The sequence below is a fragment of the Hibiscus syriacus genome, unplaced genomic scaffold, assembly GCF_006381635.1.
Source record: "Hibiscus syriacus cultivar Baekdansim isolate YM2019G1 unplaced genomic scaffold, ASM638163v2 tig00005551_pilon, whole genome shotgun sequence".
In the NCBI taxonomy this organism is placed as follows: domain Eukaryota; kingdom Viridiplantae; phylum Streptophyta; class Magnoliopsida; order Malvales; family Malvaceae; genus Hibiscus; species Hibiscus syriacus.
This window is the reverse complement of record NW_024062060.1, coordinates 24,471-52,290: the sequence shown is the minus strand read 5'-3', so window position 1 is coordinate 52,290 and position 27,820 is coordinate 24,471. Positions and strand designations below refer to the sequence as shown.

At 33.9% G+C, this 27,820-nt stretch overlaps 3 protein-coding genes and 2 pseudogenes across 4 annotated transcripts; 2 read left to right on the top strand and 3 right to left on the bottom strand.

The window, feature by feature from the left end:
* The first annotated feature begins 1,407 nt into the window (after positions 1–1,407).
* LOC120199804 (uncharacterized mitochondrial protein AtMg00810-like) lies at positions 1,408–3,029 on the top strand. The gene is made up of 4 exons (XM_039200811.1): positions 1,408–1,588; positions 1,862–2,051; positions 2,161–2,354; positions 3,013–3,029. The coding sequence occupies exons 1-4, from the start codon at positions 1,408–1,410 to the stop codon at positions 3,027–3,029; spliced, it is 582 nt and encodes a 193-aa protein (XP_039056742.1).
* Positions 3,030–3,179: 150 nt separating this feature from the next.
* On the bottom strand, positions 3,180–5,269 carry LOC120199803 (annotated as a pseudogene).
* A 2,329-nt stretch (positions 5,270–7,598) lies between these two features.
* On the bottom strand, positions 7,599–15,563 carry LOC120199800 (annotated as a pseudogene).
* On the bottom strand, positions 8,299–26,936 carry LOC120199799 (cyclin-dependent kinase D-1-like). Of its 2 annotated transcripts, XR_005523482.1 has the most exons (8): positions 26,587–26,936; positions 25,913–26,211; positions 25,692–25,800; positions 24,827–24,952; positions 23,886–24,121; positions 23,519–23,812; positions 22,807–22,950; positions 8,299–8,311 (listed from the first exon to the last, which is right to left on the bottom strand). XR_005523482.1 is itself a non-coding variant. In XM_039200808.1 (7 exons), the coding sequence occupies exons 1-7, from the start codon at positions 26,689–26,691 to the stop codon at positions 22,893–22,895; spliced, it is 1,227 nt and encodes a 408-aa protein (XP_039056739.1). In that variant the 5' UTR covers positions 26,692–26,936; the 3' UTR covers positions 22,497–22,892. The 2 variants fall into 2 exon arrangements, 1 of the variants encoding a protein (XP_039056739.1); XM_039200808.1 differs by lacking the exon at positions 8,299–8,311 and having other exon boundaries at positions 22,497–22,950.
* LOC120199802 (mitochondrial succinate-fumarate transporter 1-like) lies at positions 18,661–19,759 on the top strand. The gene is made up of 2 exons (XM_039200810.1): positions 18,661–19,021; positions 19,116–19,759. Exons 1-2 carry the CDS (start codon positions 18,670–18,672, stop codon positions 19,757–19,759), a joined length of 996 nt encoding a protein of 331 aa, XP_039056741.1. The 5' UTR covers positions 18,661–18,669.
* Positions 26,937–27,820: the final 884 nt, after the last annotated feature.

Here is a 27,820-nt window from a genome sequence, read left to right as displayed (position 1 = left end):
TACCATTTCCTATTAGTTCATCTAGATCACCTAAACCCTTTGATCTAATTCACGTTGACTTGTGGGTCCCTATAGGATTTCAACACACAGTGGTTATAGGTCTTTTTTGACTATTGTAGATGATCACACTAGGTTGTCTTGGTATACTTGTTGAGACTTAAGAGTGATGCAATCCTTTTCTTAAGCAATTCTTTACTCTTGTTCGAACTCATCATTCTGTTTTGGTTAAGTATGTTCGTAGTGATAATGGTGGTGAATTCTTTAGTGATAATTGTTCTGAACTATTTTCATCCCTTGGTATTGTTCACCAAAGCTCTTGTGTTCACACACCCCAACAAAATGGGGTTGCTGAATGAAAACACAAACATCTTTTAGAGGTAGCTCGTGCTCTTAGATTCCATTCTCATGTTCCTATCAAATTTTGGGGTGAGTGTGTCTTAACAGCCTGTTATATCATTAACAGGCTCCCTACTACTGTTCTAAATTGGAAAAGTCCATTTGAAGCTTTCTATAAGAAATCACCTAATCTTTCTTGTATGAAAGTATTTGGTTATCTTTGCTATGCAACCAAAGTTAACTATAAAGATAGATTCTCTCCAAAGGCCTTACCTTATGTTTTTATGGGTTATTCATCAACTCAAAGGGGCTATCTTCTTTTTTATCTTCATACAAAATCTTTTTTTGTCAATCGTGATGTAGTCTTTCATGAGACTATCTTTTCTTTTTCATTTCCATTAACTAATTCTTCTCCTTTTTTTCCTGCTCAACCTTTCATTGTTGATTCTAATTTTCTTACTCTTGAAATTTCTGTACCATCTAATTCAATTCATTCTGATTCACCCTTTGTACCTTCTTATTCTCCTTCTTCTTCTTCTTCTTCTTCTACATCACCTCAAGTTTCAACTAGTTTACCAATTCCATCTTCAAGTCCATGTCCTAGTTCACCTCATCTACCTCAAAATCAGTGTTTACCTAATAGAAGGTCTACTAGGACTATCAAACCTCCTAATTGGCTACATGATTATGTTCAATCCTACCAATCTTCATCTCTTCCAAGTAAGTATCCTATTTCCAATTTCATTTGTTATTCTCACTTACCTTATAAAACTCAAAGCTTCTTATCTTCTACTTCTCATTTAAGTGAACCCAAAACTTATACTGAGGCCATAACCAACCCTTTGTGGATCCAAGCAATGAAGGGAAAGTTCCAATAGGTTGTAAGTGGGTATACAGAATCAAGTACAAGGCTAATGGAGATGTTGAGCGTTTCAAAGCTCGCCTTGTTGCCAAAGGATTCAATTAAAGAGAATGAGTTGACTTTGTGGATACCTTCTCTCCAGTTGCTAACTAGTCACTGTTCGAACTGTTCTTGATGTTGCCTCCATATTTTCTTGGCCTCTCTATCAAATGGATGTGTATAATGCATTTCTACAAGGTGACTTAGTTGAGGAAGTCTATATGGTGCTTCCTGATGGTTTTTGCAGCCAAATGGAGTCTAAGGTTTGTACGCTGCATAAATCACTTTATGGACTGAAGCAAGCTTCTAGGCAATGGAATTTGAAACTATCAGAAGCATTAGTTACAGCTGGTTACATGCAGAGCAAATATGATTATTCGATGTTCACTAAGCAATAAGGGAATGCCATAGTTGTTTTGTTAGTATATGTTTATGATCTTTTAATCACTGAGAGTAATGAGAAACTGATAGCATAACTGAAGCACGTTTTGAATAAGAATTTCAAAATGAAAGACCTTGGAGAGTTGAAATACTTTCTAGGATTAGAGGTTCTGAGATCAGAGGAATGAATTGTGCTAAATCAAAGAAAGTATGCTTTAGAGTTAATTAAAGAAACTGGAGCAGGGGGAGCTAAACCAACTTTGACACCTCTTGAGCAGAATAAGAAGTTTACTACAGCTGAGTATGATGAAGCAGTTTGTAGCAATGAACAATTGTTGCAAGACAAATCTGTTTTTCAGAGGCTTATAGGTAGACTAGTATATCTGACTCACACAAGGCCAAATATTGTCTATGCTGTTCATTTTCTTAGTCAGTTTATGCACAACCAAAACAATCACATCTTGAAGTTGCTTTGAGAGTGGTAAGTATATCAAGAAAAATCCAGGACAGGGGATTTTATTAAGTGCTACGAGTTAATGCAGATTGATTGCATATTGTGACTCTGACTGGGCTGCTTGCCCTATGACTAGAAGGTCAATAACTGGTTTCTGCATCAAGCTTGGAATGTCTCTAATTTCTTGGAAGTCCAAGAAGCAAAACACTGTTGCACGCTCCTCTGCAGAAGCAGAATATAGGAGTATGGCAGGGACGGCAGCAGAAATAGTATGGCTAAAAGGTTTGTTAGCAGAATTGGGCTTGAAAAATATAGCACCAGCTAAGCTAATGTGTGATAGTTAAGCAGCCTTGCAAATAGCAGCAAATCCAGTTTTCCATGAGAGAACTAAACATATTGAGATAGACTGTCACTTTGTCAGAGAGAAGATTCAAGAAGGCTTGATACAAACAGAACACATCAAGACAGGGGAGCAGCAAGAAGATTTGATGACTAAAGCTTTGGGTGTGCATCAACATGATTATCTAGTTTCCAAGTTGGGGTTTAAAGACCTCTTTACAACCACCAACTTGAGGGGGAGTGTAGAAAGTGTTAACTGATTTTAAATATAGTTATACATTATGTTAGTTTGTTATGTTTGTTAGATATCAGTTATTGAGTTAGTTACAGAAAATTGTTTATATAAAGGACTTATTTGTTGTAATTGAAAGTATGAGGAATGAAGTATAATTCTCCCTAATTTTCAGTTTTAACAAACACAACACCAAGTTTCTAAATTTCCAGGCATATATATATATACATACATACATTGAATGGTACATGGGATGTGTGTAAATATTATATATATATATATTTGTAGGATAAGTCTTGAATGAATACTTCAAATTTTTGAGCTGATTCTCTTTTCTTTTTGAAAATTCTTTATTTGTTTGTTTGACAGTGTCTATGGCAATGTAAGTATAACAGTGGAATGAATAAAATTCTCCTACCCCATCCCATGCCCCTATATGTGCGTCACCACATAATATACATATATATTAATGATTTACTAGCAAATTAACGAAATTCCATTATTATTCTTATTTTCTTTATTTTTCATTCAATTTTTTATGTAAAATAAACCAACGGTGATTTGGCTTTTTTCCCATTAAGCATCTCCGTTTCTCCTTCACCTAGAAGTCCCAGCAATTCCGGCTCAATATTGCCTTGCTTAAGATTCTGATGAATCCAATGTGGAAAATATATCACACTCGTCTCATGTACCCCGACATCTATATTCTTTCTTCCTCCAGCCATCTCAAGAATCATCATCCCATAGCTGTACACATCTGATTTATGCGAAACGCTTCCAATGTTCCTACAAAACACTTCCGGAGCAATGTAACCGATCGTTCCTCTTGCTTCTATCATCGATACAACCCTATCGGTCCCGTGACATCAAGGTTTCAAATAGTGGGACGCAAACGTAATAGTAGCCGTTATTCCGTGGTTGCACCGTCGTCCGAAAGGCAACGGATTCACGTTGATAGCGGTCCGTCGCGCCCGCAATTTAACGTGTATCAGTAAATAGCACCGATAATGGATGATATTACCATTTTTCAAAAGTTACTGCAAAAAAAACTTAAAAGAGTTGGAATTCTCACCCAAAAAACATCTGGGAAAGAAACTTAGACGACCGTGTTTATTGTCGCACAGTGACGCCTTCGAAGAATATGGTTGAGTGGACGCTCGATGAAATTATGTGAAAATGAAAGGTTGAGAATAGGGAGATTTGGACTTAGAGATAATTTACAGAAAGGTTGAGAATTGAGAGATTTGGACTTGGAGAGAATTAAACGATGGAAAGAATTAGAGAGAAGAGCTTTGGAATTTTCTTTTAACATGTTATGTTTGGGTTTTAACTCAAAAAAAAAAGGTAGTAGTTTGGGTCGTCCACTCCCACTCCCATTTCCTTCCCTCTTTTTATTTTTTTTTTAAATAAATTCTAAAATATTTTTAAGGGATATGTTAATTTGTTATCCTTATCTTTTAGAATTTATAATTTAATCTTTATTTTAGAATGTAAACTTGTGTTTACGCAGTTGTTACTATTTCGAAGTAAACACGAGGCATTCGGTACTCCATAAGCACAGAGCTTGAAATCAAATGAATCCGAGTAAATAGTTAATTAAATTTTTTACTTTATATTATTTAATTATATTATACGTCTTATTTCTTTTAAATAATAATGTATTCACAATGTCATCACTCGTCATTAATTATCTTATTCTATTGTGGGGTTTTTAAAATTTTATATTTGGTTAAACTATATTATATATTTATATATGTCATTTTCGCTTAGAAAACGTTATAAAAATCATTAAAATGAATCATTATAATTAAAATTATTATGTTTTAGGATAAGTTGTGTAAAATTTAAATAAATTCACGACCGCGACACCTACAGTGACCGCGATGGCATCATTTATATCCGCAATCGCAATAAACGCGACGCGACCGAAAACGTGACCGCGAACGTTATTTAAATCCCTGTGTGATAGTTTCAAAAGCCCAAAATCGGAGATCTTCGGACAAAATACATCATCTAAAAGAATGTTATGAGGTTTTATGTCCAAATGCAGGATGCGAGTGTTGCAGCCGAGGTGCAATTATTCAAGCCCCCGAGCTATTCAGATCGCGATTCGGTACAAGTATTCCACTGTCAAGACCCGACCATCATCATCATGGGAAGTGCTTTTTCTGTATATGAATTTTTCCAAAGTTCCATTCGACATGAACTCGAAAATCAAGGCTATTTTCTCACCTTCCAAACAAAACCCTAATAGTGTGACGATATTAACGTGAGACGTTCGACTGATACTTGCAACTTCATTGATGAACTCTTGGCCGTTTCCTTTGGAGGTATTAAGCACTTTGAAAGCAACAAGATGGTTGTCGGGTAACTTCCCTTTGTAAACACTTCCACAACCTCCTTTTCCCAGCTTTCCTTTGAATGAATTCGACATCTTCTTGACTTGTGGATAACTGCATCTTTTACGAGCTAGGGTTCCATTATTTCTCAGGAAAGCCTCAAGATCTTGATCTTTGTTTGTGAATTTCCTGAGAAATGGAGCTGTTGTAATGCACGAGATGTTTATTCTAAAGCATAATAGTAAGCTGATCAATATACCACTTGCTGCACTATCAATGCCCGTCATATAAATGTATGTGAGTAGTAATTCTCTTAATTTTTTGTTACAACGGTGGACTAAAATAAAAATTAAAATATAATGATAGTCGTAATTATTTTTAAAAAAAAATAATTAATTAACCAAAACGAAATCAAAAGTGATAGTCAAGTGACTAAATATGTAATTTTTCATCTAAAACTAGGCTTAATACAAAAGTGTCTACACTATTCCTCGAAATATGATTTGGTGCCTAAATAATTTTTCGCTAAAAATATGTACCTAACGTTTTCTCCGTTAGTCTGCCTACCGTTATATTTTTTTATTTTTTTAATAATAAAAATATTCTTTTTTTTCAAACAAAACAAATCAAACCCCCTTCCCCCTCGGCATCCCTCCCGTAGCCCCACCTCACGACGAATGGTCATCATCGCTCAGATTTTGTTCGAAACATGACGAGGAACATAATGGTGACGGCTGTGTAACGTACGGACGACTGTAGGCGTTGATATCGTCGAAAAATGTAAACGAAAAACCTAAAAATGTGACGACCTTTCGCAATGTTTTTCATGATGATCGACGCAATTTCAATGTGGATGGGGACTGGGTTTTGGTCGCGATGACGAGGCAGTTATGATGGTGTCAACGGTGACGATCACGGACCGACGGTGGTCGATCGAAGATGAAAATTTTTAAATTTAGTAAAATTTTATATGTGTGGCGTGTGTCAGATAATGGCTAAATTTAACGGTTGCACCTAAAAATATAATGTTGGAAACGTTACACTTATTTTTAACGAAAATTCTCTAGACACCAAATAATATTTTGATGTATAGTTTAATCTCTTATTTTTTATTAAACCTTACAAATATAAAGTGTTTCAAAAATATATATGTACTATCGGGCGATGAATGAAGTGTCTAACAATGAAACAGTGTAGAATCAGGGGATTATAGAACCGATGAGCAGCTTTGTTGTCAAGCTAAAGTCACCACCTGAAATAAAAAAAAGAGACAAAAAAAAGTTGAAATATGTGTGTGTCTGCATATATATATATAGAAAAAAATGTCAATTACCATTAGTTTAAAATTTAAGGGTACTCAAGATAATGTTATATATTAAACTTGCCTGTGAAATTAGTGACCACTGCCAGGGCAATAGTGCACATGAAAGACAACTGATAACTTACATCTCAAGTGAAATTGATTAAGGAACCCGAAAATGAAGAAAAATAACAACAAAGCATGAAGAATAGAAGGAAGCATTAGAATGTATGCCCTGTTCAGATACTATCGTTTCAGGTCTTGAGATGAGGTTTGTCTGAAAAAAAAACTGATTAAAAAATCGAGTAATTTTTCATATTAATATAATTTCAAAATTAAATTGAAATGTAAAAATTAAAACTATCAAAATACATAATAAATAAATTTATAAGATTGTCGAATAATGAAAACTAGTATTAAATAAATAAATTTTACTATTATTAATCACGATTTCAGTATTTAATTTACTATTATTTTTTTATGGTGAAAGAAATAAAAGATACAAGCAGATATTACTTTTAACGGTAAAAGATAATTATCATTGACATTAATATTGTCATATATCATTAATTACGTTAAGTTAATGAACGGACTTTATAACAACTATTAATTATCACTGTTCATATTTGTAATCTATGGACAAACACCTACTGCAACGCTTTGGTTAGAAGATAAGTGCTTTGATCTTATGACTGGCCTACCATCTCTTTAGTTGAACAATGTAGACCGGAAAACTAATCACAACACTATTCACAGAACAGATTGACTAATGAATTTGGGTGCTTCACGAATGGAGCAATTCGAATTCGACTTAGTCAAAAATTAGTAAAAGCTTGATCTAAATTGACTCGACTCGAGCTCAACTCGATATTTTAATAAACTAGATCGAGCAAAATTCAACTTGACTCGTTAAGTTTGCGAACAACTCGTTAGATTTTATTATAACTATTCAATAATTATATTAAAAAAAAAATTCATTCAAATAATTGATATTTACTAATAGATGATAATAAATCACTAACCTATTAATTTTCTAATAAATAATTAAAAAATACTAAATTATTAATTAATAATTATTATTTTACTACACTAAAATCCAAACCCTAATTATTATTTTAATATATTTATAGATTGTTATTTTGGTGTTTAGGCATTTCATACGCTCCTTTGATATTTTTTTGGTTTAATTTATTGATTTATTTTTATATTAAATTTAATATAGTAATAGTAGATTTTATTTATAGTTACAAAAATAAAATAAAAATTCAGTGAACTTACTCGACAAGTTTTCTTAACTTGCACTAGTCGAGAAAAAATTTAACAAACTTAACAATCAACAAGTCGAGTAGCAAAATTTTGTAACGAGCACGAGTCGAACATTACTCGACTCGCGATCGACTCGCTCGATAATCGCCCATAGTAATGAATGAAATCTGCATGAACGCCATACAGCAATTATGTTCTCCAGCTGCTTTATCCTCGCAATATGTAGCAATACATCATTTCATTTTACACAACTCAAAGCTGGAATTCTTGCAAGCTCAGAATTTCTTTTATTCGTTGCCCGGTTAAATTCGGTTATCACGTATAACCCTTTCCAAATCACAGTCAAACCCACTTTTCTAAACCCTGTTTCACCCACTTTCCCCATACTATTTACCCAAGGATGTGAAGTTCAATCTGCGAATCACAACGGAAATGGCAAGGCTCAAATGTGATATAGCAAACAACTGAGAATCGTAGATCTACTAAACGAAGTCATTGTAATTTACCTTATCAGTGGCTTCCTCTGGACCACAGGTGCGACCGGGATTGATGGCATTGCAGTAAGTTCTACAGGCTGCAAGTGAAAATTACAAATAGTCAGAATATTATCAATCCTTTGTAAGAACGAAAATCAAAATTGCATCTTGTGTACATTCTGAGATTCCCAAAGAGGTAAAGCAAAATATTTACAGGGTATGATATATAGGTACAAAGCCTAGTGAAGCTTGGTTTTGGTTGAAGCAGTTTACCCACAAGTTTATCACTTGTGATTGCATATTTTAAATAACTAGTCAACTCATTGTTCCAAACATCGCTCAAAGGAAGCTTTGTCTAGCAGCCTTAAGATAATCTTCAATGCAGGCTATGCAGCCATTCTTATTAGATGACATCCAACAAGTATGGGGTTCGAACCCCAACATCTACAAGTATACCCTATCTCCAGGCTGCGACTGTATTAGTGCCCCCAAAAAATATGGTTATACATAGTAGTTGAGATATTAGAGCCTCCTCATGCCCAAAAAGGCTTTATAATCACAAAGGGAGGGAAGAAATTTTTGTTTTCAGGCACAATAGTACACTTGACAGTAAACAAGGAGCGGAGCTCAAGTAAATATAAGCAAGGGAATCATATTCAGAATATCTAGCAATGTAGATAGAGTTAATAGAAATTAGTAATAGTAAGCAGGAAGAACCTCTAACTCTTCTATACCGCCTCTAGCATGTAAATTAATGGAAGGACCAGCTCCATCGCTTGATACTACTGGTGTTGCTCCTGCTGAATCCGTCACTAAAGACTGCAGAGGGCCATTATTAGTATTCCCCACAGAGACTACTGAGTTCCTAAATTCTAAATCATCTTCAAGCTCTTCAGGTTCCTCCAAAGCTTGGTGGGAGACATATGGAACAGACATTATTTGCTCGATGGCCAAGTTCTCTGCCTCTTTAGAGCTTGCTGCATAGGCAGTCGCATGCAAACCCTTATGTGGAGTATATCTAAGAGATCCATCAACCTCACCGTTATGTGAAGAAAGTTGTTCTGAACTTGGACTTTTTGAGCCATTCGTCATATTGTTCTCAGCATTTCCCTTTGTTTGTTCAACCGATCCTGTTTCATCTAGATACTCACCCTTTGAGGAACAAGAACTCACAATGCCAGCAGGACTACCAACCTGAACTTCCGGACTAGAATAAGGCACAGCAGCAACATATTTGCCGTTTTTCAATTGAGCATCTGCATTGTCATCTACCCTCTTCCTCTTCTTTCCATCAACCTGCCCATCTGCAACTCCTTTAATTTCACCCGACTTGTCTGATCCAGCATGGAGAGAAACTTTTGAATCCGATAACCTCTTACTATCCCAGGTCGCTTTAGATGGACGGGAAGGACGGACACCACCAGGAAATACAAAGCTAGGTATGTTTCTACGTTTTACATGGGATACACGGATCTCCATTCCAGACTTCCGCGAAGTGTACATATTAACAGTTTGTTTAAACTCCTCTACGGTTAGCCTTATATCAAATTGTCCGCTTTCATTTACTGGAACTCCTTGTTTGCGTTGCAAACCCATAAAGTAACTGCAATGGAAGGGCCTAGATTCGTCTTGAAAATCACCAGGATGTGGGTGGCACTGAAGCATGTTATACGTGTGCCTTTCAATCTAGATTTAAAAATAAACAATTGAAAATGGATTACAATAGATTAGAAGCATTAAAAAGATAATATCAGACGGGGCATTGAAAACCACTTCAGAATTTTATAGAAGGTAAGTTGGGAAATTTTCATGAGGGTATATCTAGGACTATAAATATAGTCATATGTCCTCTATTGTACAAAAGAATATGATTTTCACCTTCAATGTGAGTTGACGGAGACGGGACTCAACCCAGCCTTTCCAATTTCTTAAATCATCATCATTTTTGGCAGAGATGTCTATTTCTAGATAATTCTTATACGCATCAAAGAAAGCATAAGCCTCAAAAAGGGTATCCCAGTCAGCTTTGTTTGCCTCCATAGCCTGCAAGCACTAAATATGTTAACAACAAATTCAAAGTCTAAAAACAATATGAAATACAGAAATATAGAAACAATTGAACAAGGTATGAAGAAAATCAAACAATCATCAAGTTTAATAGTCCTTTTGGGAACAAAAATTGGACAGTGAAGGATTTTGAGTTCATGTTTGAACAAATTCTTAGTTTGAAGTCATTCAAAAGTGCATGGACTTATATCTGCCTATAATTTTTTAAGTTGAGATACTAAAATTTCAAATGCTGTCATCATATGTACATCCCCGAAAAACTACTTGGACTAGGAATTGGAGCAATCCAGTTCCACCTAGTTCACAAAAGAAAGTTCCTAACATAAGCCATTCAAAGAAAGACTTAAATTTGTCTAAATAGTGGGTAATACTAAGTTAAGCAAACAAGGGGTTCAAATCCCAATCCTATTTTCCCAACGAAGCTTTGAAGTCCATCACAAATTGAGGTCTTAACATTCACTAAGAAGTTGATTATCTTCCACTTACATTGAAATAATTCATCAACAATCATGAGTGCTCAAAAAATATATGCCAAAGAAAGACGCAACAAAATTATGAATCCACCTAGAAACCGCTTTGAAATTCAAACAACTTTTAACAGTAGGTCCCAAACCCCATAGTCAGCTCTAATGGAAAGGAATTATTGCTATGATGTAAACTCAAAGTTCTTACAAATGCATCACAGCATTTGGCATTGCCTTTTCCAAATCAATTGCTTAAAAGTTAATGTAAGTGAACACATTTGTAAGTAAAATATACATCAAGGCTTTGTTTCTGACATAAGATCAGTATCTTGACTTCCCCTCATGTTCTTATCTCTATTCTCTCTCTCTCCTCTTTCCACCCTTCCGCACCAACATTATCTTATTACAGCTTGGTATCAAGATGCATAAAATCAGTATCTCGACTTCCCCTCATGTTCTTATCTCTATTCTCACTCTCTCCTCTTTCCACCCTTCCGCATCAACATTCTCTTATTACAGCTTGGTATCAAGATACATAACTCACTCTCCAATACAGTCCCCAAACTCAAAACCTCATCTTTCCACTTGAAACAAACATCACCATCTTTTCTCTCCTTAGACTCTCTCTTACCACCTTATTCATGCCAAAAAAAAGCTTACACATAACATCTTGAAGATGTGTGCAAGTTTTTTATTTGCTTTTTGGGTTTGTTGGGGAGGAAAACAGAATAAAATAAGTTGCCAAGAAGAAATTTGACATGAACCATAACATCATACCTCACAAATTTCACCACCCCTCTGAAATTCATCTGTCATGATTCTCAAAGTACTTGAGGAAACATTGTAACTAGAATTCATGGAAGGATAAGCAGGAGTAATTATTGGCATCAAATGATATCTATCTTTTGGGTATTTTCTGGGATCCCAAACTTGAAGACCAAGAGATCTTTCCTCGATCGGACAGAGCAAGACTGGGTTTGGCCAACGCCATTGGGTATAAACCCTAAAAAATCGAGAAACTAACATATTGGGAAAAGCATTTGGATATAGCTGGCATATACGAGCAACAAGCAATGCCCAATTTATACCACCAAGGAAACCAGAAACCTGTCAAAAAGATTACTTTTTCTGTTAAGATAAGACTAAGAGTAAGGTGATCTAGAGCATAATCTTGCCAATATGAACAGCATCTCATACATTAGAATAGACACCACGACGTTTTCCCCAAAACCTCATGCATCTCAAAGTTGTCCGGAAATTCTGCAAGTCGTGTCACAGAACATAATCAAAGTCGAGAATCTCTGGGAAAGAAAAATCTGTATGTTTGTGATACACAGTGAACCAAAACCTGAATATTTGGAACCAAACGTAAAATTTGGTCAGTGACTCTGCAACCATTAAGACTACGAACTGTCTGCTCATCTGTATTTTGTAATATAGAGTCTTGCAAATATCCAAGTCCTGCACCAGAAATCAACACAAGCTATGAGATTTTTCACATGCATTTCAATTTTTAAATAAATTAAAGAAAATATATCTCCCTAGGCCATAGCCAATGGTGGGTGAAAACATCTCCAGTTCACCCTCAGAGTACCTAAAGTGCACAACTCTAAAAACCATTATTAAATATTTAAATGCAGTCCAAATTTCAAGTTGATTACAATCTAACATTCTAAGTTGTTCTTTTTATTGTGTTTGAGTGTGTATATTATTCATTGCATCAAATCATGCATGCTTGACATAGGACGGTCTCGCTAATTCTAGATATGAAAAATAAAAAATTCTAACAATTTACATAAGCTGCCAAACATACATTACACTTTCTGTTTGCCCTATCAACTAATTACAGACATTAAAATGTCTCCAATTTATTACAGCTAACCTCATGTAGGTAAAGGCTTCAGTAGGTTACCTAGTGTTGAGAACTGATCTGAAAAATAAGGTCCAATTCAAACCTGGAACTGAACTTTTGGGTAACAAAGGAGAACTTTTTCTTCATAGCCAATGGCAACAATAAAGTGGAGCTAACTGCTTTGCCTTTTGAACTTAAAAGGTAAGTCCATCTACATTAAGATTATTGATCATTTTATACTTAGATAATTGAGCCGACATAAATTAAATACCATAGGCACATCCCTTGTGAGAGAACTTGTCCACAACCAAACCTGCAAGCTGATGAAGCAGCCTCTAAACTACAAGTAGACCTAATCAAATTCCTCCATAACTAATTAAGCTGCTTCTATTATAGTTATGATAACTCCTATGTTCAGTAAGACGAAGGAAAAACAAGCAAAAGAAACCAAGTAAATTACATGTGAAGAAGAAAATCTAATGGGGACCACAAAGAGGATATGACTTATAATTCTTAATGAAGAACTGGATGTCATCATTCATAAACTAAAACACTGACATAACTCGTATAGTAGTGACTCCACTCATGCAACCAACCTGACATTGCCTCCACAAAGTAAAGGCCCAAACCGCTCTAAGCCTCTAACTATAAACACCAGGGGAACTAGAATAATAACAGCTTCATCAGTGAGCTAAATCTTCTTCTAAATAGAAAGTAATAAAATGGAGTAGATGATAATTAAAGACAGACACTAGATAAATTGGTACATACTTCAGGAATATCCCAAAGTGAGAGTCTTGCATAGAGAAGATCTATGGAAATTCCTTTGAATTTGAATCCCATGACAGGGACATGAGCATCAGGCACCGGGTGCAATTCCGACACTTCAGGTATCTCTGATAGCATCTTGTGTAGTTCACCAAAGAAATCCTCCTACATCCAAACATATTTGAGCCTTTTTAAAGTTTGTAAATGAAAGCTTTCTCATTAAAAAAACTGATGCACATAGGCAGAGAAAGATCTGATCGCACTTCTCGTGTTGCATATCTAGGTCCCACACAAAGGGTATCTATATCTGCACCAGGTCCATGTACCTGTTTTAAAAAAGAACACAAACGAAACCATGAAAAATTAGAACTCCAAATTCAAAACAGAAGTTAGAGAAACCATGTATATGTATTATTACGAAAAAGCACAAGCGGTACAGACATCAATCAATTGAAAACCTTACACTCCAACACTCCAATAATTGCATTATAGAACAGCAAATTATAGACACGGATTTGTCTCCTTTCTTGAAAAAGGAATGAGAAATCAAGATGAAATGTCCTATTCCAGTCATATTGGAGAAACTTAAGTAAAACAAGACAAGATCATAGCATATTCTAGAATAACCAATTAGAACACACATGATACCCCTACCATGTAGTTATGTCTAGCATTAAAATTTTGCACAGGAATAAAGTAAAACCCTAAACAGAAATAGCTGAAACTGTTCTTCCACAAAATCCGGTATTGTTTCATAAATGAAATAGATAGCAGTGCAAGCAAGTTAACTGCATAAAGTACTTTCTTGCCCTTAAACTTGGACCCAAACTGAAACAGCTAGTTCAAAGCAGCATCCACCAAGTATTACCAAGACATATGGCATGAGCTAGGAATATATAACCAAACATGACAAGCATAATTTTGCAGAAATTTAGAACGCCCAAGGTCATATCAATAGTGGGTTGAAGATGATACAGGAGTGCTTTGTGTTACCCCAGACTAATTCATTACAAAACTTTAGATAAATTAATCCTCATGCATTTTCTTTAAAACTTACAGGATTGCAACCAAAGTGAAAATTAAAGATAAATACAAAGAAGCGAAGACATGTAAGAAATGAGTCATACCCCTAGTCGATAAGAACCAAAGGTGAATATCTTAGCATTTGCTTCTTGAAACAGTAGCTCATTCAAACCTTTACCACGGAAAATTGCTTTAACCCATTTCTTCACAATCTGTTCAAGTTAACATCAGCATTAATCACTAGAACCCGAAAACACAAACTCACATCTATTAATCAAGCAAGAAATAGTAAGTTCCGTACCAAGTCATTCAACTCAAATTCTTAAGAGAAAATCAAGTAAAAGACTACAAACCTACCCGGTCAAGCTTCCCAAGTACTTCCTCACGTTTACAAGACTCCTCTGGACTCTCATACAATCCCACATCTTGCAAATACTGAAGGTCCACAATTCCAAACAACCAAATCTCAGAATAGTCTCAAAATAACTTCAAAAAGAACAAATACTACACAACTGCAACAGTGAAAGTACGGTTTAAAAAGAAACCTTCTCGAGCTCTTGGGTTTTAAGTACATCATAGTCAGTCGGTCCTCCCAACGAAATAGGTTCCGTGATGCCCAGCCTTTGCCCACTGATCTGATTTCCCAATACATGACTCCCCATTTTTCTTAATTTTTATATTTTTTCCTTTTTTTCACTCTCACACTCAAGTCTCACTTTTTTTTCTTTTTTTTCTGGCAACCAAAATAGAATTAATCAAAATTTTATTGATAATATTTTCTACACAGACAATTTTGTTTCTCTTTTCTTCCTAAAATATATATAAAAATAATAAATGCAGAGGTGAGAATCAAATTATTGCTGATTGTAGAGTATTAGGGAGGATACAAAAACAAAACTGAAATTACAGAATAAAAAAGCTAATCCCTCTTCTTTTTCCTTATAATAAGACTATAAAGGAAAGCTTACAACATCTAAATGGGGGGCTCCTATTGGAAACCTAAAGCAGGCACAAAACCCAAAACCAAAGTACAATTAGAAATTCAAACTCTCGAGAGCTTTAAGGTCTCTGCCCAGTGTTGTTGACGATGCCGATGGTGAAGTTAACGCTGTTAATCTTCGTCGGCCATGTCGATCGAAGAAGAATAAATATAAACCCCAAAAGCCTCCGATAGAAAATATGAATGGACCCTGAAAAAACAAATTAAAAGGGAAATGAAATCAGAGAAAAATTGGGATTGCGGTGAGGGAAACTTTCGAGAGTGAGGAGGATAGAGAGGGAGGGAGAGTTTCCAGGGGTTTCGTGATTGTAGAAATGTTTTGCTCCTCTCTTGTAGAGGGTAAAGAGTAAAGAGGGATACGACTTGGGCCTTATCCTTCCTTCTAAACAGCTCATAGTGGGCATCACTGGCTGTGGATAAATTAAGGGGGGCGTAACGCGTTTGACTAACATCAGGTTCTCTTTGATGCATTGTAATTTATTTTTTGAAAAATAATTTATCTAAAATAAATTATTTAAAAATTTTACATGTAAAATGAATTATATAAATATTAATTATCTGAAAACTGTTTTAAAATATTTAATGAATTATATTTTATAAAAAAATAATTTTTGAAAATTTATTTTAAGATATTTAACGATTTTATGTAAATCATTTTCCATTAACTTTTTAATACATTATAATTAATTTTATGAAAAATAATCTACGTAAAATAAATTATCTAAACATTATTTTATATAAAATGAATTAATTGAAGAATAGTTTCCCAAATAATGTTATAAAAATTATTTTTAGTTGGTAAATTTTCATACTATAAATATAAATTATAATAAATTATTATTTTTAAAAATATTAGATTAACTTAGTCAATATTATTTATTCCAATATTATTATTAAAATATTATTTTTATAACTTTATTAATAATTATATTTTTAATATTTTTAATTATTAATATATTAATTAAAACTAGAATGTCATATTAATATTAAAAATATTACTCATTATTAATTATTCAAAAATATTTTGAATGAAAAAAATTAAGTAGTATTAATGATATTCATGATCTATTATATAATTGAGTATATTATTATTATCTTAAAATAACCTATTATATTACATTATTAATAAATTAATGAATATATTTTAAAAAATTTAATAATTAATATTTTATTAACATAATACTAAATTACTATATTAATATTAAATGTATAAAATAATATTACTCATTACTAATAATTTAATAATATTATTTTTATAAAAATAATAAATTATTATTATTATAATAATTCATTATATATTATTAATTGTTTTGGTACAAAGGATGTGAAAACGACAACGTTTCAAACTACCATCTTCTGTCTTCAAGTGGATTATCCAGAGTCCCTTGAGCTATTTTTAAAGCCTTCGTTGCCAGCGAGTTTGCGTATCAGTTACCTTCTCTCGAGGTATGTCTAAACTCAGACTCATTCTTCTTCGATAATTTTTACAGTCTTTGAAAATAACTTCTGATTATATCATATATATTTAATATTTTAATAATTAATATTTTTATTAAAATTATACTAAAATATTGTATTAAAAATATAAAATAAATAAAATAATATTATTTTGAGTATTTATACATTAGAGTGAAAAGTTAGGAAAATATTTTACGAAAAATCTAATGGTAAAACATTTTATAGAAAACACAAATGAATTAGGAAAATGAATTACATTGAGGAAAACTAATTACAACTATCAAACGTTAGAAAATATTTTCAGTAAATATTTCCTTGTTATCAAACACAAGAAAATGTGAAAATCATTTTTCGAAAAATATTTTTAAGTTATTAAACACACCCTCAACTAAAGTATGTATTATTTTCATATCTGATTTATCTTCATTTCTATGCATTAGTCTAAAATACAATTAGTAATGAAGCGTATTAATGTTCAAACGACCTAAGTAATTAAAGAATTATTTTTATTCTTTGAGATTCTGGATTTGAGCATCGCGTATGTAAAAGTAATGTTTATTGTCAAATAGTTGAGAGCTATACGTACTTATATTTATCTCAAACTTATAAAAAAAAAGGGCAAAAAATGAGTGTAATTGAAAATTTCATCAAGAGTATAATTCCTTAGAGTAATTTGAATAACATTTTAAGTTGAGATTCAAAATGTTACATTTTTTATAATAAATCATATGAATTGCATAACTATTATGGTTGCAATCTAAAAAGTTATCGTCAAAATATTATTGTTTATAATTAAAATTATTATCAACTGTGTAACTTTTTAAAGTAGACATGTAGCATTTTATGTTAAAATTTTTCGTAAGTGACATTCTCAGTTGTAATCGAAATTATTGCTAATTGTATAACTTTTTAGATTAAAAAACGACAACATTTACTTTTATTAATCAACATAACCCTATTCGATACTTCATGGTTCATCATTATCAATTGTCAGATCAACTTAAAATCAAACTAAGTTAATATTCTGGGCAAGCAATACCTTCCTATTGTGAGATTGACTAGTGTTTGCTTCGTTCATCGAAAATTTGATCCTGTACGACAACTTAAATGTAGAACTTTAAAATATGTTTTGGGAAGAAGGCTTTAATGGACCACGTCAATTTTTCTTAACAATAACCAACAATAATGGAAAAAATACCCAAAACAAAGTGGAAGCATTCTAAAAATTCAGTGACCATGAATGTTGTTTACCCAAACAAATATTACATCTATTTTGTGGGGGATGCACAATAACAAAATTACCCCTTCCATATGCACAAATGATCACTTTGCCTCTTATCCTTTTTAGAGTATTTCAGCCACAGTGTTTCATTTTGGAGCAAAATGTCCCATGGTTGAATGAAAATTATTAGCCGACTAACTATTAATGTTTCATACGGACGTGGCAAATGTATGATGTCACTTCAACAAAAACTATTTTGAGTAACCTATAAATTATAGTTAATTACATATACACGTACAAATATATTTAAAAATAGTTTAAAAATACTTTTTGGTGACATGGCATCATACATAGACGTATCATATTAATAGAAAATGTTGACCGTTGGTCAATTAACGATTTACATCCACCAAGAGTATTTTGCTCCAAAATGGGTATTTTGCTACAAAATAAAACATTAGGAACTAAAATGTTCAAAAAATGATAATATGATAAGAACAAAATGATCATTTGTGCATACATTGTGTAATTTTGTTATCATGAAAAAAAAGGTAAACAAACACGTGAGAAGAATTGGTGCAAGTGATATAAATAATCTCACTCAGAATCGCAAATGATTTTGACACTTCGAAAACCAAATTTTCTGGCAACTCCTAAACAAACATTATTCATTCGTGATTTGAGAAGCACCAGAAGAAGAAAGAAGAAGGCTATCTTGAGAAAAATCCCATTCCAATGGAAAAACAATATCAAACCAACCGAAACCCCAAAACCCAACCATCCCGGCTTACATGAAAGCCATTTCCGGTTCATTCGGCGGTGTAATGGAAGCCTGTTGTTTACAGCCCATCGATGAGATAAAGACGAGGCTGCAGTTAGACCGGACTGGAAATTACAAGGGAATCGTTCACTGCGGAGCCACCGTGTATCGAGCCGAAGGGGTTCAGGCCCTTTGGAAAGGTTTGACGCCCTTCGCCACTCACTTGACGCTCAAGTACGCCTTGCGGATGGGTTCGAACGCAGTGTTTCAGAGCGCGTTTAAGGACTCGGCCACCGGTTCGTTGAGTAACCAGGGGAGGGTTTTGGCCGGTTTCTGTGCTGGGGTTTTGGAAGCCCTTGCGATCGTCACTCCTTTTGAGGTTAGTTGATTCGGATTCTTAATTGATAATTTGATCAGTAGATTTTACGTTAAGTTGAATACAATGCCAATGATTAAGTCTGCTTTATGATTGTGAAGGTGGTGAAATTAGACAGCAACAACAGAAAGGATCAAGTCCAGAGCTTTTAAAGTACAAAGGTCCCATACATTGCGCTCGAACAATCATCCACGAAGAGGGCATCTTCGGGCTATGGGCAGGAGCCGCCCCGACCATCATGCGTAACGGGACAAACCAAGCCGCAATGTTTATGGCCAAGAACGCTTTCGATGTGATATTGTGGAAGAAACGTGAAGGTGATCAGAGAGTCCTCCAACCATGGCAGTCCATGGTATCAGGGTTCCTTGCGGGAACAGCAGGTCCAGTATGTACCGGTCCCTTCGATGTCGTCAAAACAAGGCTGATGGCTCAGAATCGAGACAGAGGCGAGTCAAAGTACAAGGGTATGATCCATGCTATCCGAACCATATACGCGGCGGAAGGAGTTCGTGCATTGTGGAAAGGATTGGTGCCTCGGCTCATGCGGATACCGACTGGCCAAGCCATAATGTGGGCTGTTGCAGACCAAATAACTGGTCTTTACGAGAAAGATACCTCTATAGTAGCTCTGCATTATAAAACTTGCATCTTATCCCATTTTCCCCATGGATTTCAATACAATTGCAGGTATAAAATCTTGGAAAGTTCCATTTTCTTGAACCCTAAATATCATTCATCCAATTAAATGCGAACTGACATCCCTAATTAAGATTTGTGTATTACTATCTTATATTTAAGATTCAAATCCTAGTTTCTGTCGTTGATTCAGTCTGTAACAAGTTTCCATTAATTATACCTTTAAAAAATGAACTCTTGAGGGAAGCTACGTAAATTAATTTTGTCCTTTTCTTGTGTGTTTCATGTAATCTCCTTCTGCCAGATGCAATATCTCTAAATATAAAATAGAGATAAAAACATTGTATGCTCGAGTATGAGATTTTTTGTATATACAAAATTTTATATAGATTAAATTTAATAAATAATAAAATTTTATATTATGTAATGATAAATTTAAATAAAAACCATACGCGACAATAAAATCTAAAAAACAACATAAAATTATATATATCCAAAAGCTTAATTCAAACTTAGGTATGGGAATAAAAAAAGCTTAATTTAATGAGTTCTAGTAGTTTCAGATAGAGATGGGCATAGGACGGGTTGGGTCGGATTTTTGGTTCACCCAACCCGACCCAAGAACAAGGAATCCTCCACCTGAGATCCGACTCGACCATACCAAAACAAGATTTCATCCGACCCGAACCCAACCCGATATATAACTTAAAAACCCGACCCGGCCCAACCATACTCGAAATAATAAAAAAATATTATTATTCAATAAAAACAATGACTTAATTGAAAAAAATAATATATAGAGGGATATTATTGTAATCATTACTAAATATATGAGGTAAAATTATATATTTTTTCGGGTCAGGTCGGGTCAAATATTTTTCACCCTAAACCGAACCCGACTCGATCCGAACACCATATTTAAAAAACCCCACCCGACCTTGTTTTTTTTTAAAAAAAACCGACCTGATCGGGTCGGGTCAGGTCGGAACCCGTCGGGTTCTGGTCTAATGCCCATCCCTAGTTTCAGAGCCTCTCAGATATTTTTCAGGGTCTTGAGCGAAATAAAAAATAGGCTCTTATAGAATGAAATTATATTCTATTACTTCAAACAATTAATTTAATATTACGTTAATAAATATTAGAAAAATAATTAAATTAGGGACCTAAATTGTAAAAATAAAAAGTGAGATTGAAAAAATTAGTGGACTCAATTATAAAGGTAAAAAGTGAGATTACAAAAATTAGGGGCTTTAATTATAAAGGTAGAAAGCGAGATTGAAAAAAATTAGGAACCTCGGTTATAAAAGTAAAAAGTGAAATTGAAAAAAAAAATTAAGGGCTTCAATTATAAATGTAAAAAAATGAGATTACAAAATTAGAGGTCTTAATTATAAAAAAATCAAAAGACTCAATTATAAAGATAAAAAGTAGAATTGAAAATTTTGAGACCTATAAAAATGGGAGCCTGAGTAGCCACTCAGGTGCTCCCTCTAATAGCCGGCTCCGAATAATTTATTTATCTCGAGTTAAATTTAACTAAAAAATAATATTAGAAATTAAGTTGTTAAATGAAAATTTTGTATCGAACTCAATTTTAATATATATATATCGAATTTAGATGGAATATGTCTGATTTGGATAGAAAGTAACAAAATTGTAATAAAAAAAAGAATGTACGAGTTCTTAAAGTTTATTTGGTGTACATTTATTTTTAGTTACTATTTAAATTATTCTATTATAATCTCACTTAATCATATTATATATTGATTTATCTTTTTCTTTGAAGAAAGAAGTGTTTTGCATTAATCAAATAAAGCATCAGACATCACAATATGTTTCATATATAATAAAAATATAAGGAAGATTGTGATTCAGCAGCCCATCGGGCAAGAGTATGAGCAGCTTGATTTGCCGATCTTCGAGCATATTGCTATGCGGATTCTCCTCCGGCAAACCGAGTGCTTCCTCAAGTTGAAATCGCGCCACAGACAGATTGAGGGTACGTCGCTGCAGTTGTCCGACTAAATTAGCCGAGTCACTCTCCACCATAATCGAAGATGCCCCTAGCGTGAGGCTGACTTGAATACCAGTGGTTATGGCACAAGCTTCAACAATGGTAAAATCACCAATCACATGCAACGGAAGAGCAAGGCCGGTGACCATGTTCATTTCTACCGATGAGCGTTGTAACCATGCATAACCCCATCTAACAGACTAAGTACCCCTGCCCCATACAAAGACATCATTTGTCTTTAAAATTTACTCCGCCCTACAGTTCATCAAAAGCTCTAATTCGTTATTCAAACTTAATCTTTTGGTCTAATGAATCATTTTACAGTTTACTATAAAATTCCTTTTTATATTATTAACTTTATGTAATTAAATAATAATTTGAACCCATAAAGTGACATCAATGATAAAAGAAAATGTTATTCCCTCAAGAAGTTCCGAGTTCAAATAATTCCGTTCAAAAAGTGTATATACACCGTCAATTTGTTAAAAAAATTAAACAAATATTACCTTATAATCATCACATACTATTAAAAAAACTCGATAATTCTATCATTAAATAGCAGTTTAAATCAAACTCAATTAGAGTGGGAAAATCAAACTGAATTTCAAAGGAGAGTTCATGACCCAACCCATTAACTTAGAAAGCCGAATAAACCTACATGTAAATTAAACTAAGTTGCATTTCCAAATAAAAATATAATATTTTCAAAAATCTAAGCAATGTTTCTCCAATTTGATTTATAATAATAATAATAATAACCACAATAAACAGTTGGTTGAGGTTATTCAACTGCAATATAATATATTCACTCAAAGAGATGTAAAAATAGAATTAGAATTACCCTTCAATTCGGAAGTTAACACTAAGCAATACCCTAAGACTTGAACTTAAAAACCCTCATGGCCAATGCCTCCTCCTGTCACTCTTCACTCACAGCAACTCATAAATACAAAATAAAGCTCTTCATCAAAATGTTTTAAGGACTCAGTTTAAACATTCTTCCAAGAAAAATAAAATAAAATCCTCTGAAATCTCTAACTGTAACTGTTTCTTGATACAGTCGACAATAACGAATAGGAAGCCGAGTTTGTATATAGAGTATATGAAAAGGGGACCTGCCAGGGTGGTTAACAGAAGCTTACCATATAGGTAGCTCATAAATATCCAGCCTGCTTGAACACATCATAACAAAAGAGTCTTGGATCGATACAAATGCGTATATATTTCTTTAATCATTGTGTTGGAATTCAAGGTCAAGTTTCCTCTTCAGATGAGACCTGTCAGCACTGCATAACAATGACAACAAATGAAGTCGGTATTTTTTTTACACCTAATTAATAACAAATCCCAGATATCTTGACATATGTAACACGATGTTGGATTTCATTACCTATATCTACCATCCTACGAGGACTAATGCTCTTTACCGAGCTTCATTACCTATATCTATCCTAGCAGTAATTAGTAATTAGTAAATGAGGGAGAAAAATCAACATGCAACATAGGCTTCTTCAAAACTTACAGCATGGCAAGAGTGATTTACTACCCATCTTATAGACTTGTTTAAGAACACAATGAAGAATTCTGAATCGAAAGGATAATCTTAGATGAAGACCTGATAAGTGACAACACTAGAGCCCTGATATAATTTCTTTAACCAATTCAGACAGGCCATGATATAGTATGCCTAAGCTTACTCCAAAAGCAATTCCATTTAAAATTAATGATACAAGGTTCAAAATTATTTCAAGTTGAACTGCAATTGGTTGCACAATTGAATCACTACATGAGTTTGCGGAAATTATGAAGACAAAAAACCATTATGACATAAACACAAAATAGTTATTGTCTTACCTGTTAATTGTCGGTCTACTCAGAGGTTTTGACCCAAAGATTGAAAAATCTACTGACATTGGCACCTGTTCACTCTTTCCTGAATGGTCACCAGCTACCGCTCTAATTCCACCAACATGCTCATCAATCTTCTCCAGTTGGTTGGAATCACGATCTAGCATTACTCTCCTTGATTTTCGTGGTGGAGAAAGCACGGTGGGACCATCCTGGGGATTAACATCTGACGGACGTGATTTAGGAGTAGGCCTAGGGAGCTTAGCTGGATCCGTAGGTAGAGGTGCAGATGAAAAGTACCTGAACAAAACAACAAACATGAGAGCCAATATCCAAATGTTCTTTTTAGTTTTAATTAAAAGCTTCCAAATACCTGTGCTCTAATGCTTGCTGAGTTGTAATCCTAGCTTTTGGGTCATATGTAAACATTTTTGATAACAGATCTAAAGCATCATCACTGGCCATCGGAAACAATGAACGTAAAGGTGGTGCAGGAACATATTGGTATTCTACATAATCAGGCAGGTATACCATATCTGACCACTGAGAGGGTTTCGGCGTCCCAAAGGCTGCAAAGATCTTTCCTAACTGATCGATGTCACTTGTACCCTATTTAAATGTTTAAAAATCGAACCAAAGAAAATGAGAAAATATACCAGGGGTGGAACTTCAAATTGACGACACAGTACATAATGGAAAGAAGGAAAACTGAAATAACCAAACACATATGAGCTTGTTAAAACCAACGTTATGCAAATTCAGATGTGAGTTTTGTATATGGGTATGTGTTCAATATGTGCATGCTAAACTTTTCCATACATTGGGATGACCACACCCCAATAGCCGTAACTAATATGTGTTGGACACAGGTAGTTAAAAAAAATGAAAGAGTTTTAATTAACAAAGGTCAAATGCTACCTAAATATCTTCTTCGCATGTTACAATGACAATAAGTTCAACTAAACTGGAAAATAGTCAGCACAGTGATAATCCATAGTAACACCACAAACTGCAAATCAAACATTGCTCATAACACAATCTAATGAAAAGTTCTAGGCTAACACAAAATATGGCAAAGGGGAAGCAGAAAGTAGGGTTGTTAAAGAAACTGATAAAATGAAAAACCAATTCAAAACACATGGTAAAAGAAGAAAGCTGAAAATGAGATCCAATCATCACATACCATCATTTAATTTAAAAAAACATATAATACAGCAGGAATATAAAGTACGTAATCTATAACTTGATATCATGCAAATATGAAACCAAGATAAATCTAACACTGTAAGAACTTTGACCATATTCCAGGTTCACCTGCAGAAATGGTCGTCGGAGGAGAAGTTCAGCAAATATACAGGCAGCAGCCCAAACATCCACACCAGCACCATATTGCTTAGTACCAAAAAGTAACTCAGGAGCTCTGTACCATCGAGCAAAGACCTATTTGTAGTTCCATGGACTTACAAGTAAGTTAAATCCAAAAGGATGGATAAATTCACAGCTTCCAGTTGAAAGATAAGAAAAACAAATCAGAAGAAAACTATCTAGAACCAACTGCAAAATCAATAACTTCTCAAAGAGAGGACAATAAACATGCAAATAAATCAAAATGGCAAATTTCTAAATAAAAAATTATGCAATACCAAGAAAAGAATAAAAAAATAGATGGACATCGAATTTTGTTGATCCAATTGGTCTCTCTCCATAAAACCAACTACATTGAAAGTTTTGCTTCAAGATACTATGAGAATGACAGTAAAAGCTGATGACACAACAAAATAATGGATATAACACAGGATACCAATGATATTTACCATAATCCAACATGCATGTTTTATGCACACAACCTAGTTCCTGCATAACAATCAAGCCAAAAATGTAGAAAGCAAGAAGTTGAGAATGAAATCAAGCAAAAATATAAACCCAGTTTTTAAACTTATCCCACAGAAACATAGAGATTGCAGAAAACAAGGGAGTTGTGATTATGAGTATTATCTCTGAAAGGTTAGGAAGTTAGAACTGCCACCAAGTTCTCTTATTCCTAGCAGAAAATACTGATTCATGATACAAAAAAATTATAAAATTATGGGGACAGTGGAGCAAAAAGATGTTATTCAAAGCACCAATTAGTCAGCGTACTGATAAAAATGAAAACACCACTTAGCAGCTATAAGCTTACCTGGTGAGTAAACCTGCGATCTGGGCTGCCAAATATGCGTGCTAAACCAAAATCTGCAAGTTTAAGCTGTCCATTGGATCCTATTAGCAAATTATTAGGCTTCATATCCCTGTAAAGCAAAATATCAAGTAAAGAAATTTAGAAGGCCACAACCACACAAAACTAGGCTAAGGGCAAACTTTTTTTTTGATAAGAAGGCTAAGAGCAAACTGAAACAAGACCTGTGTAAAACCCATTTCTTGTGGCAAAAAGCAAGTCCTTTCAAAGTCATCTGAATGTAGGATTTGATGTCAGCTGGTGAGAGGAATATATTCCGATCTCGAATAACAGCTTCAAGGTCGGTCTCCATAAATTCAAACACAAGATGCAAATTACCCTTGTGCGGGAATGCATCTGTTAACTCAATTATATTAGGATCTTTCAGCTCCTTAAGAAGTTTAATTTCTCTGAGTGCAGTAAAATTCACCCCTTCCTTCTGCTTCCCAAGCCGAATTTTCTTTATGGCAACTGTCTGTCCTGTCTGCAGTGGACGAAACAAGCAAAAAATTGCACTTATAACAGTTGAATAAATTAATTTAGTTTTATACATAGCAATTTGGTTGAATTATATTTCGTTTTCTCTTCCTCTTTCCTTTTTTGACTTTAATTTTTGGTGCAGAGGCAAAATAGCAAAATCCCCATCTAAAGTAAGCCTATAATCACTCAGTTAAGTGACAAAATTTCTATTAACAAAAAATTGATTGCAAAAAAAACTGAATAATTTTATCCTCGCAATTTATCTAAGAGAGAAAAAGGATAATTATGCATCGCGTTTATACTATCAAAAACCTAATTGATCTATTTCCAAACTCAGTTTCAAAAAAGAATATAAAGTAAGAAAGATATTTAGGGTTACCTTGGTATCAATGGCTTTGTAGACAACACCATAAGTACCTTCACCAAGAACCTCGCGCTTCAAGTACCTATCCGCCACTTTCTTCGACGGATCCGTTTCTGTCATTTTCCCCTTTTCCTTTTCTTAATGTGTTCTTTAATCTATCAGAATTTTCACAACGCATTACTTGTATTCTTCTCCATTTTTTCCATTTCAGGCCTTGAAACCAGATTTCAAACCCAAAAGAAGAGAAGGAATAAAAGGTTAGTAGCTTTCTTCGAGCTCCCAGCTCTGGATGAGAAAAGATCGGAAATAATGGGAAATCAGGCAAAGTAAGAGAGATCGGTAAACAAACGAATTTTGAAGCAAATATCAATTTGATTGAAAATTACTAAAAATACATTTAATCTAAAAAGAAAAAGGAAACATAATCCTGGATGAAGGTACTATTATGAGGAAGAAAAACAGCGGTGAGCAAGAAGAGAGTACTAAATATTCATATAGGGGAAGCACTCTTAGACCACTCTACTTTGTTTGGATTCAAACGTACCCACGTTGCGCACGTTTAGCATCAAATTGTGTGCAATCGCACTGCGCCTGCCATTTGAATGCCCGCGGTGAAAAGTTTTCATCACAACGCACCTTGTTTTTTCTACTGAGTTAAAACTCTCAAACGATATATGCAGCTTCTTTATCCTTTTTACCCTATTTTCGATTGTTTTTCTTTTGTAGTTTTAGAAATAGTAAATAACTTTATATTGAGATTTGATTAATTAATTATTTAAAACGAACAGTTATAAATAGATAAAAACGAAGGCAAAATAATAAGTAACTCAATATTTGAGATTAAATATAGGCCAAAGTAGTAGAGGTTACTTGAACAAGTTAAAATGATTTTTCCCCAATAAATTTTTAAATGTTTGATCATTTAATGATTATTTTATAATATTTAAAATTTTGTTAGTTAAAATTATTATTTTAACATAACGACCTCTAATATATTTTACCCTTAAATATATAAGTAGCTTTAGCATAAAATAATATGATATTTTGGAATGAGGCTAGTGAGTCTCTTGACTAGGATTTTAGTGATGGCCTTATAAATGACAAAACAATAAGATATTGGCCTGAAGTCTTTGACTTTGTGGGGTTTGGAACTTTGGGGATCAATGCAATAGTGGTTGCATTAAAAACAGGGAGCATATTGGATTGTTGGAAAAAATATTTAACTGCTGCCACAACATCCACACCAACA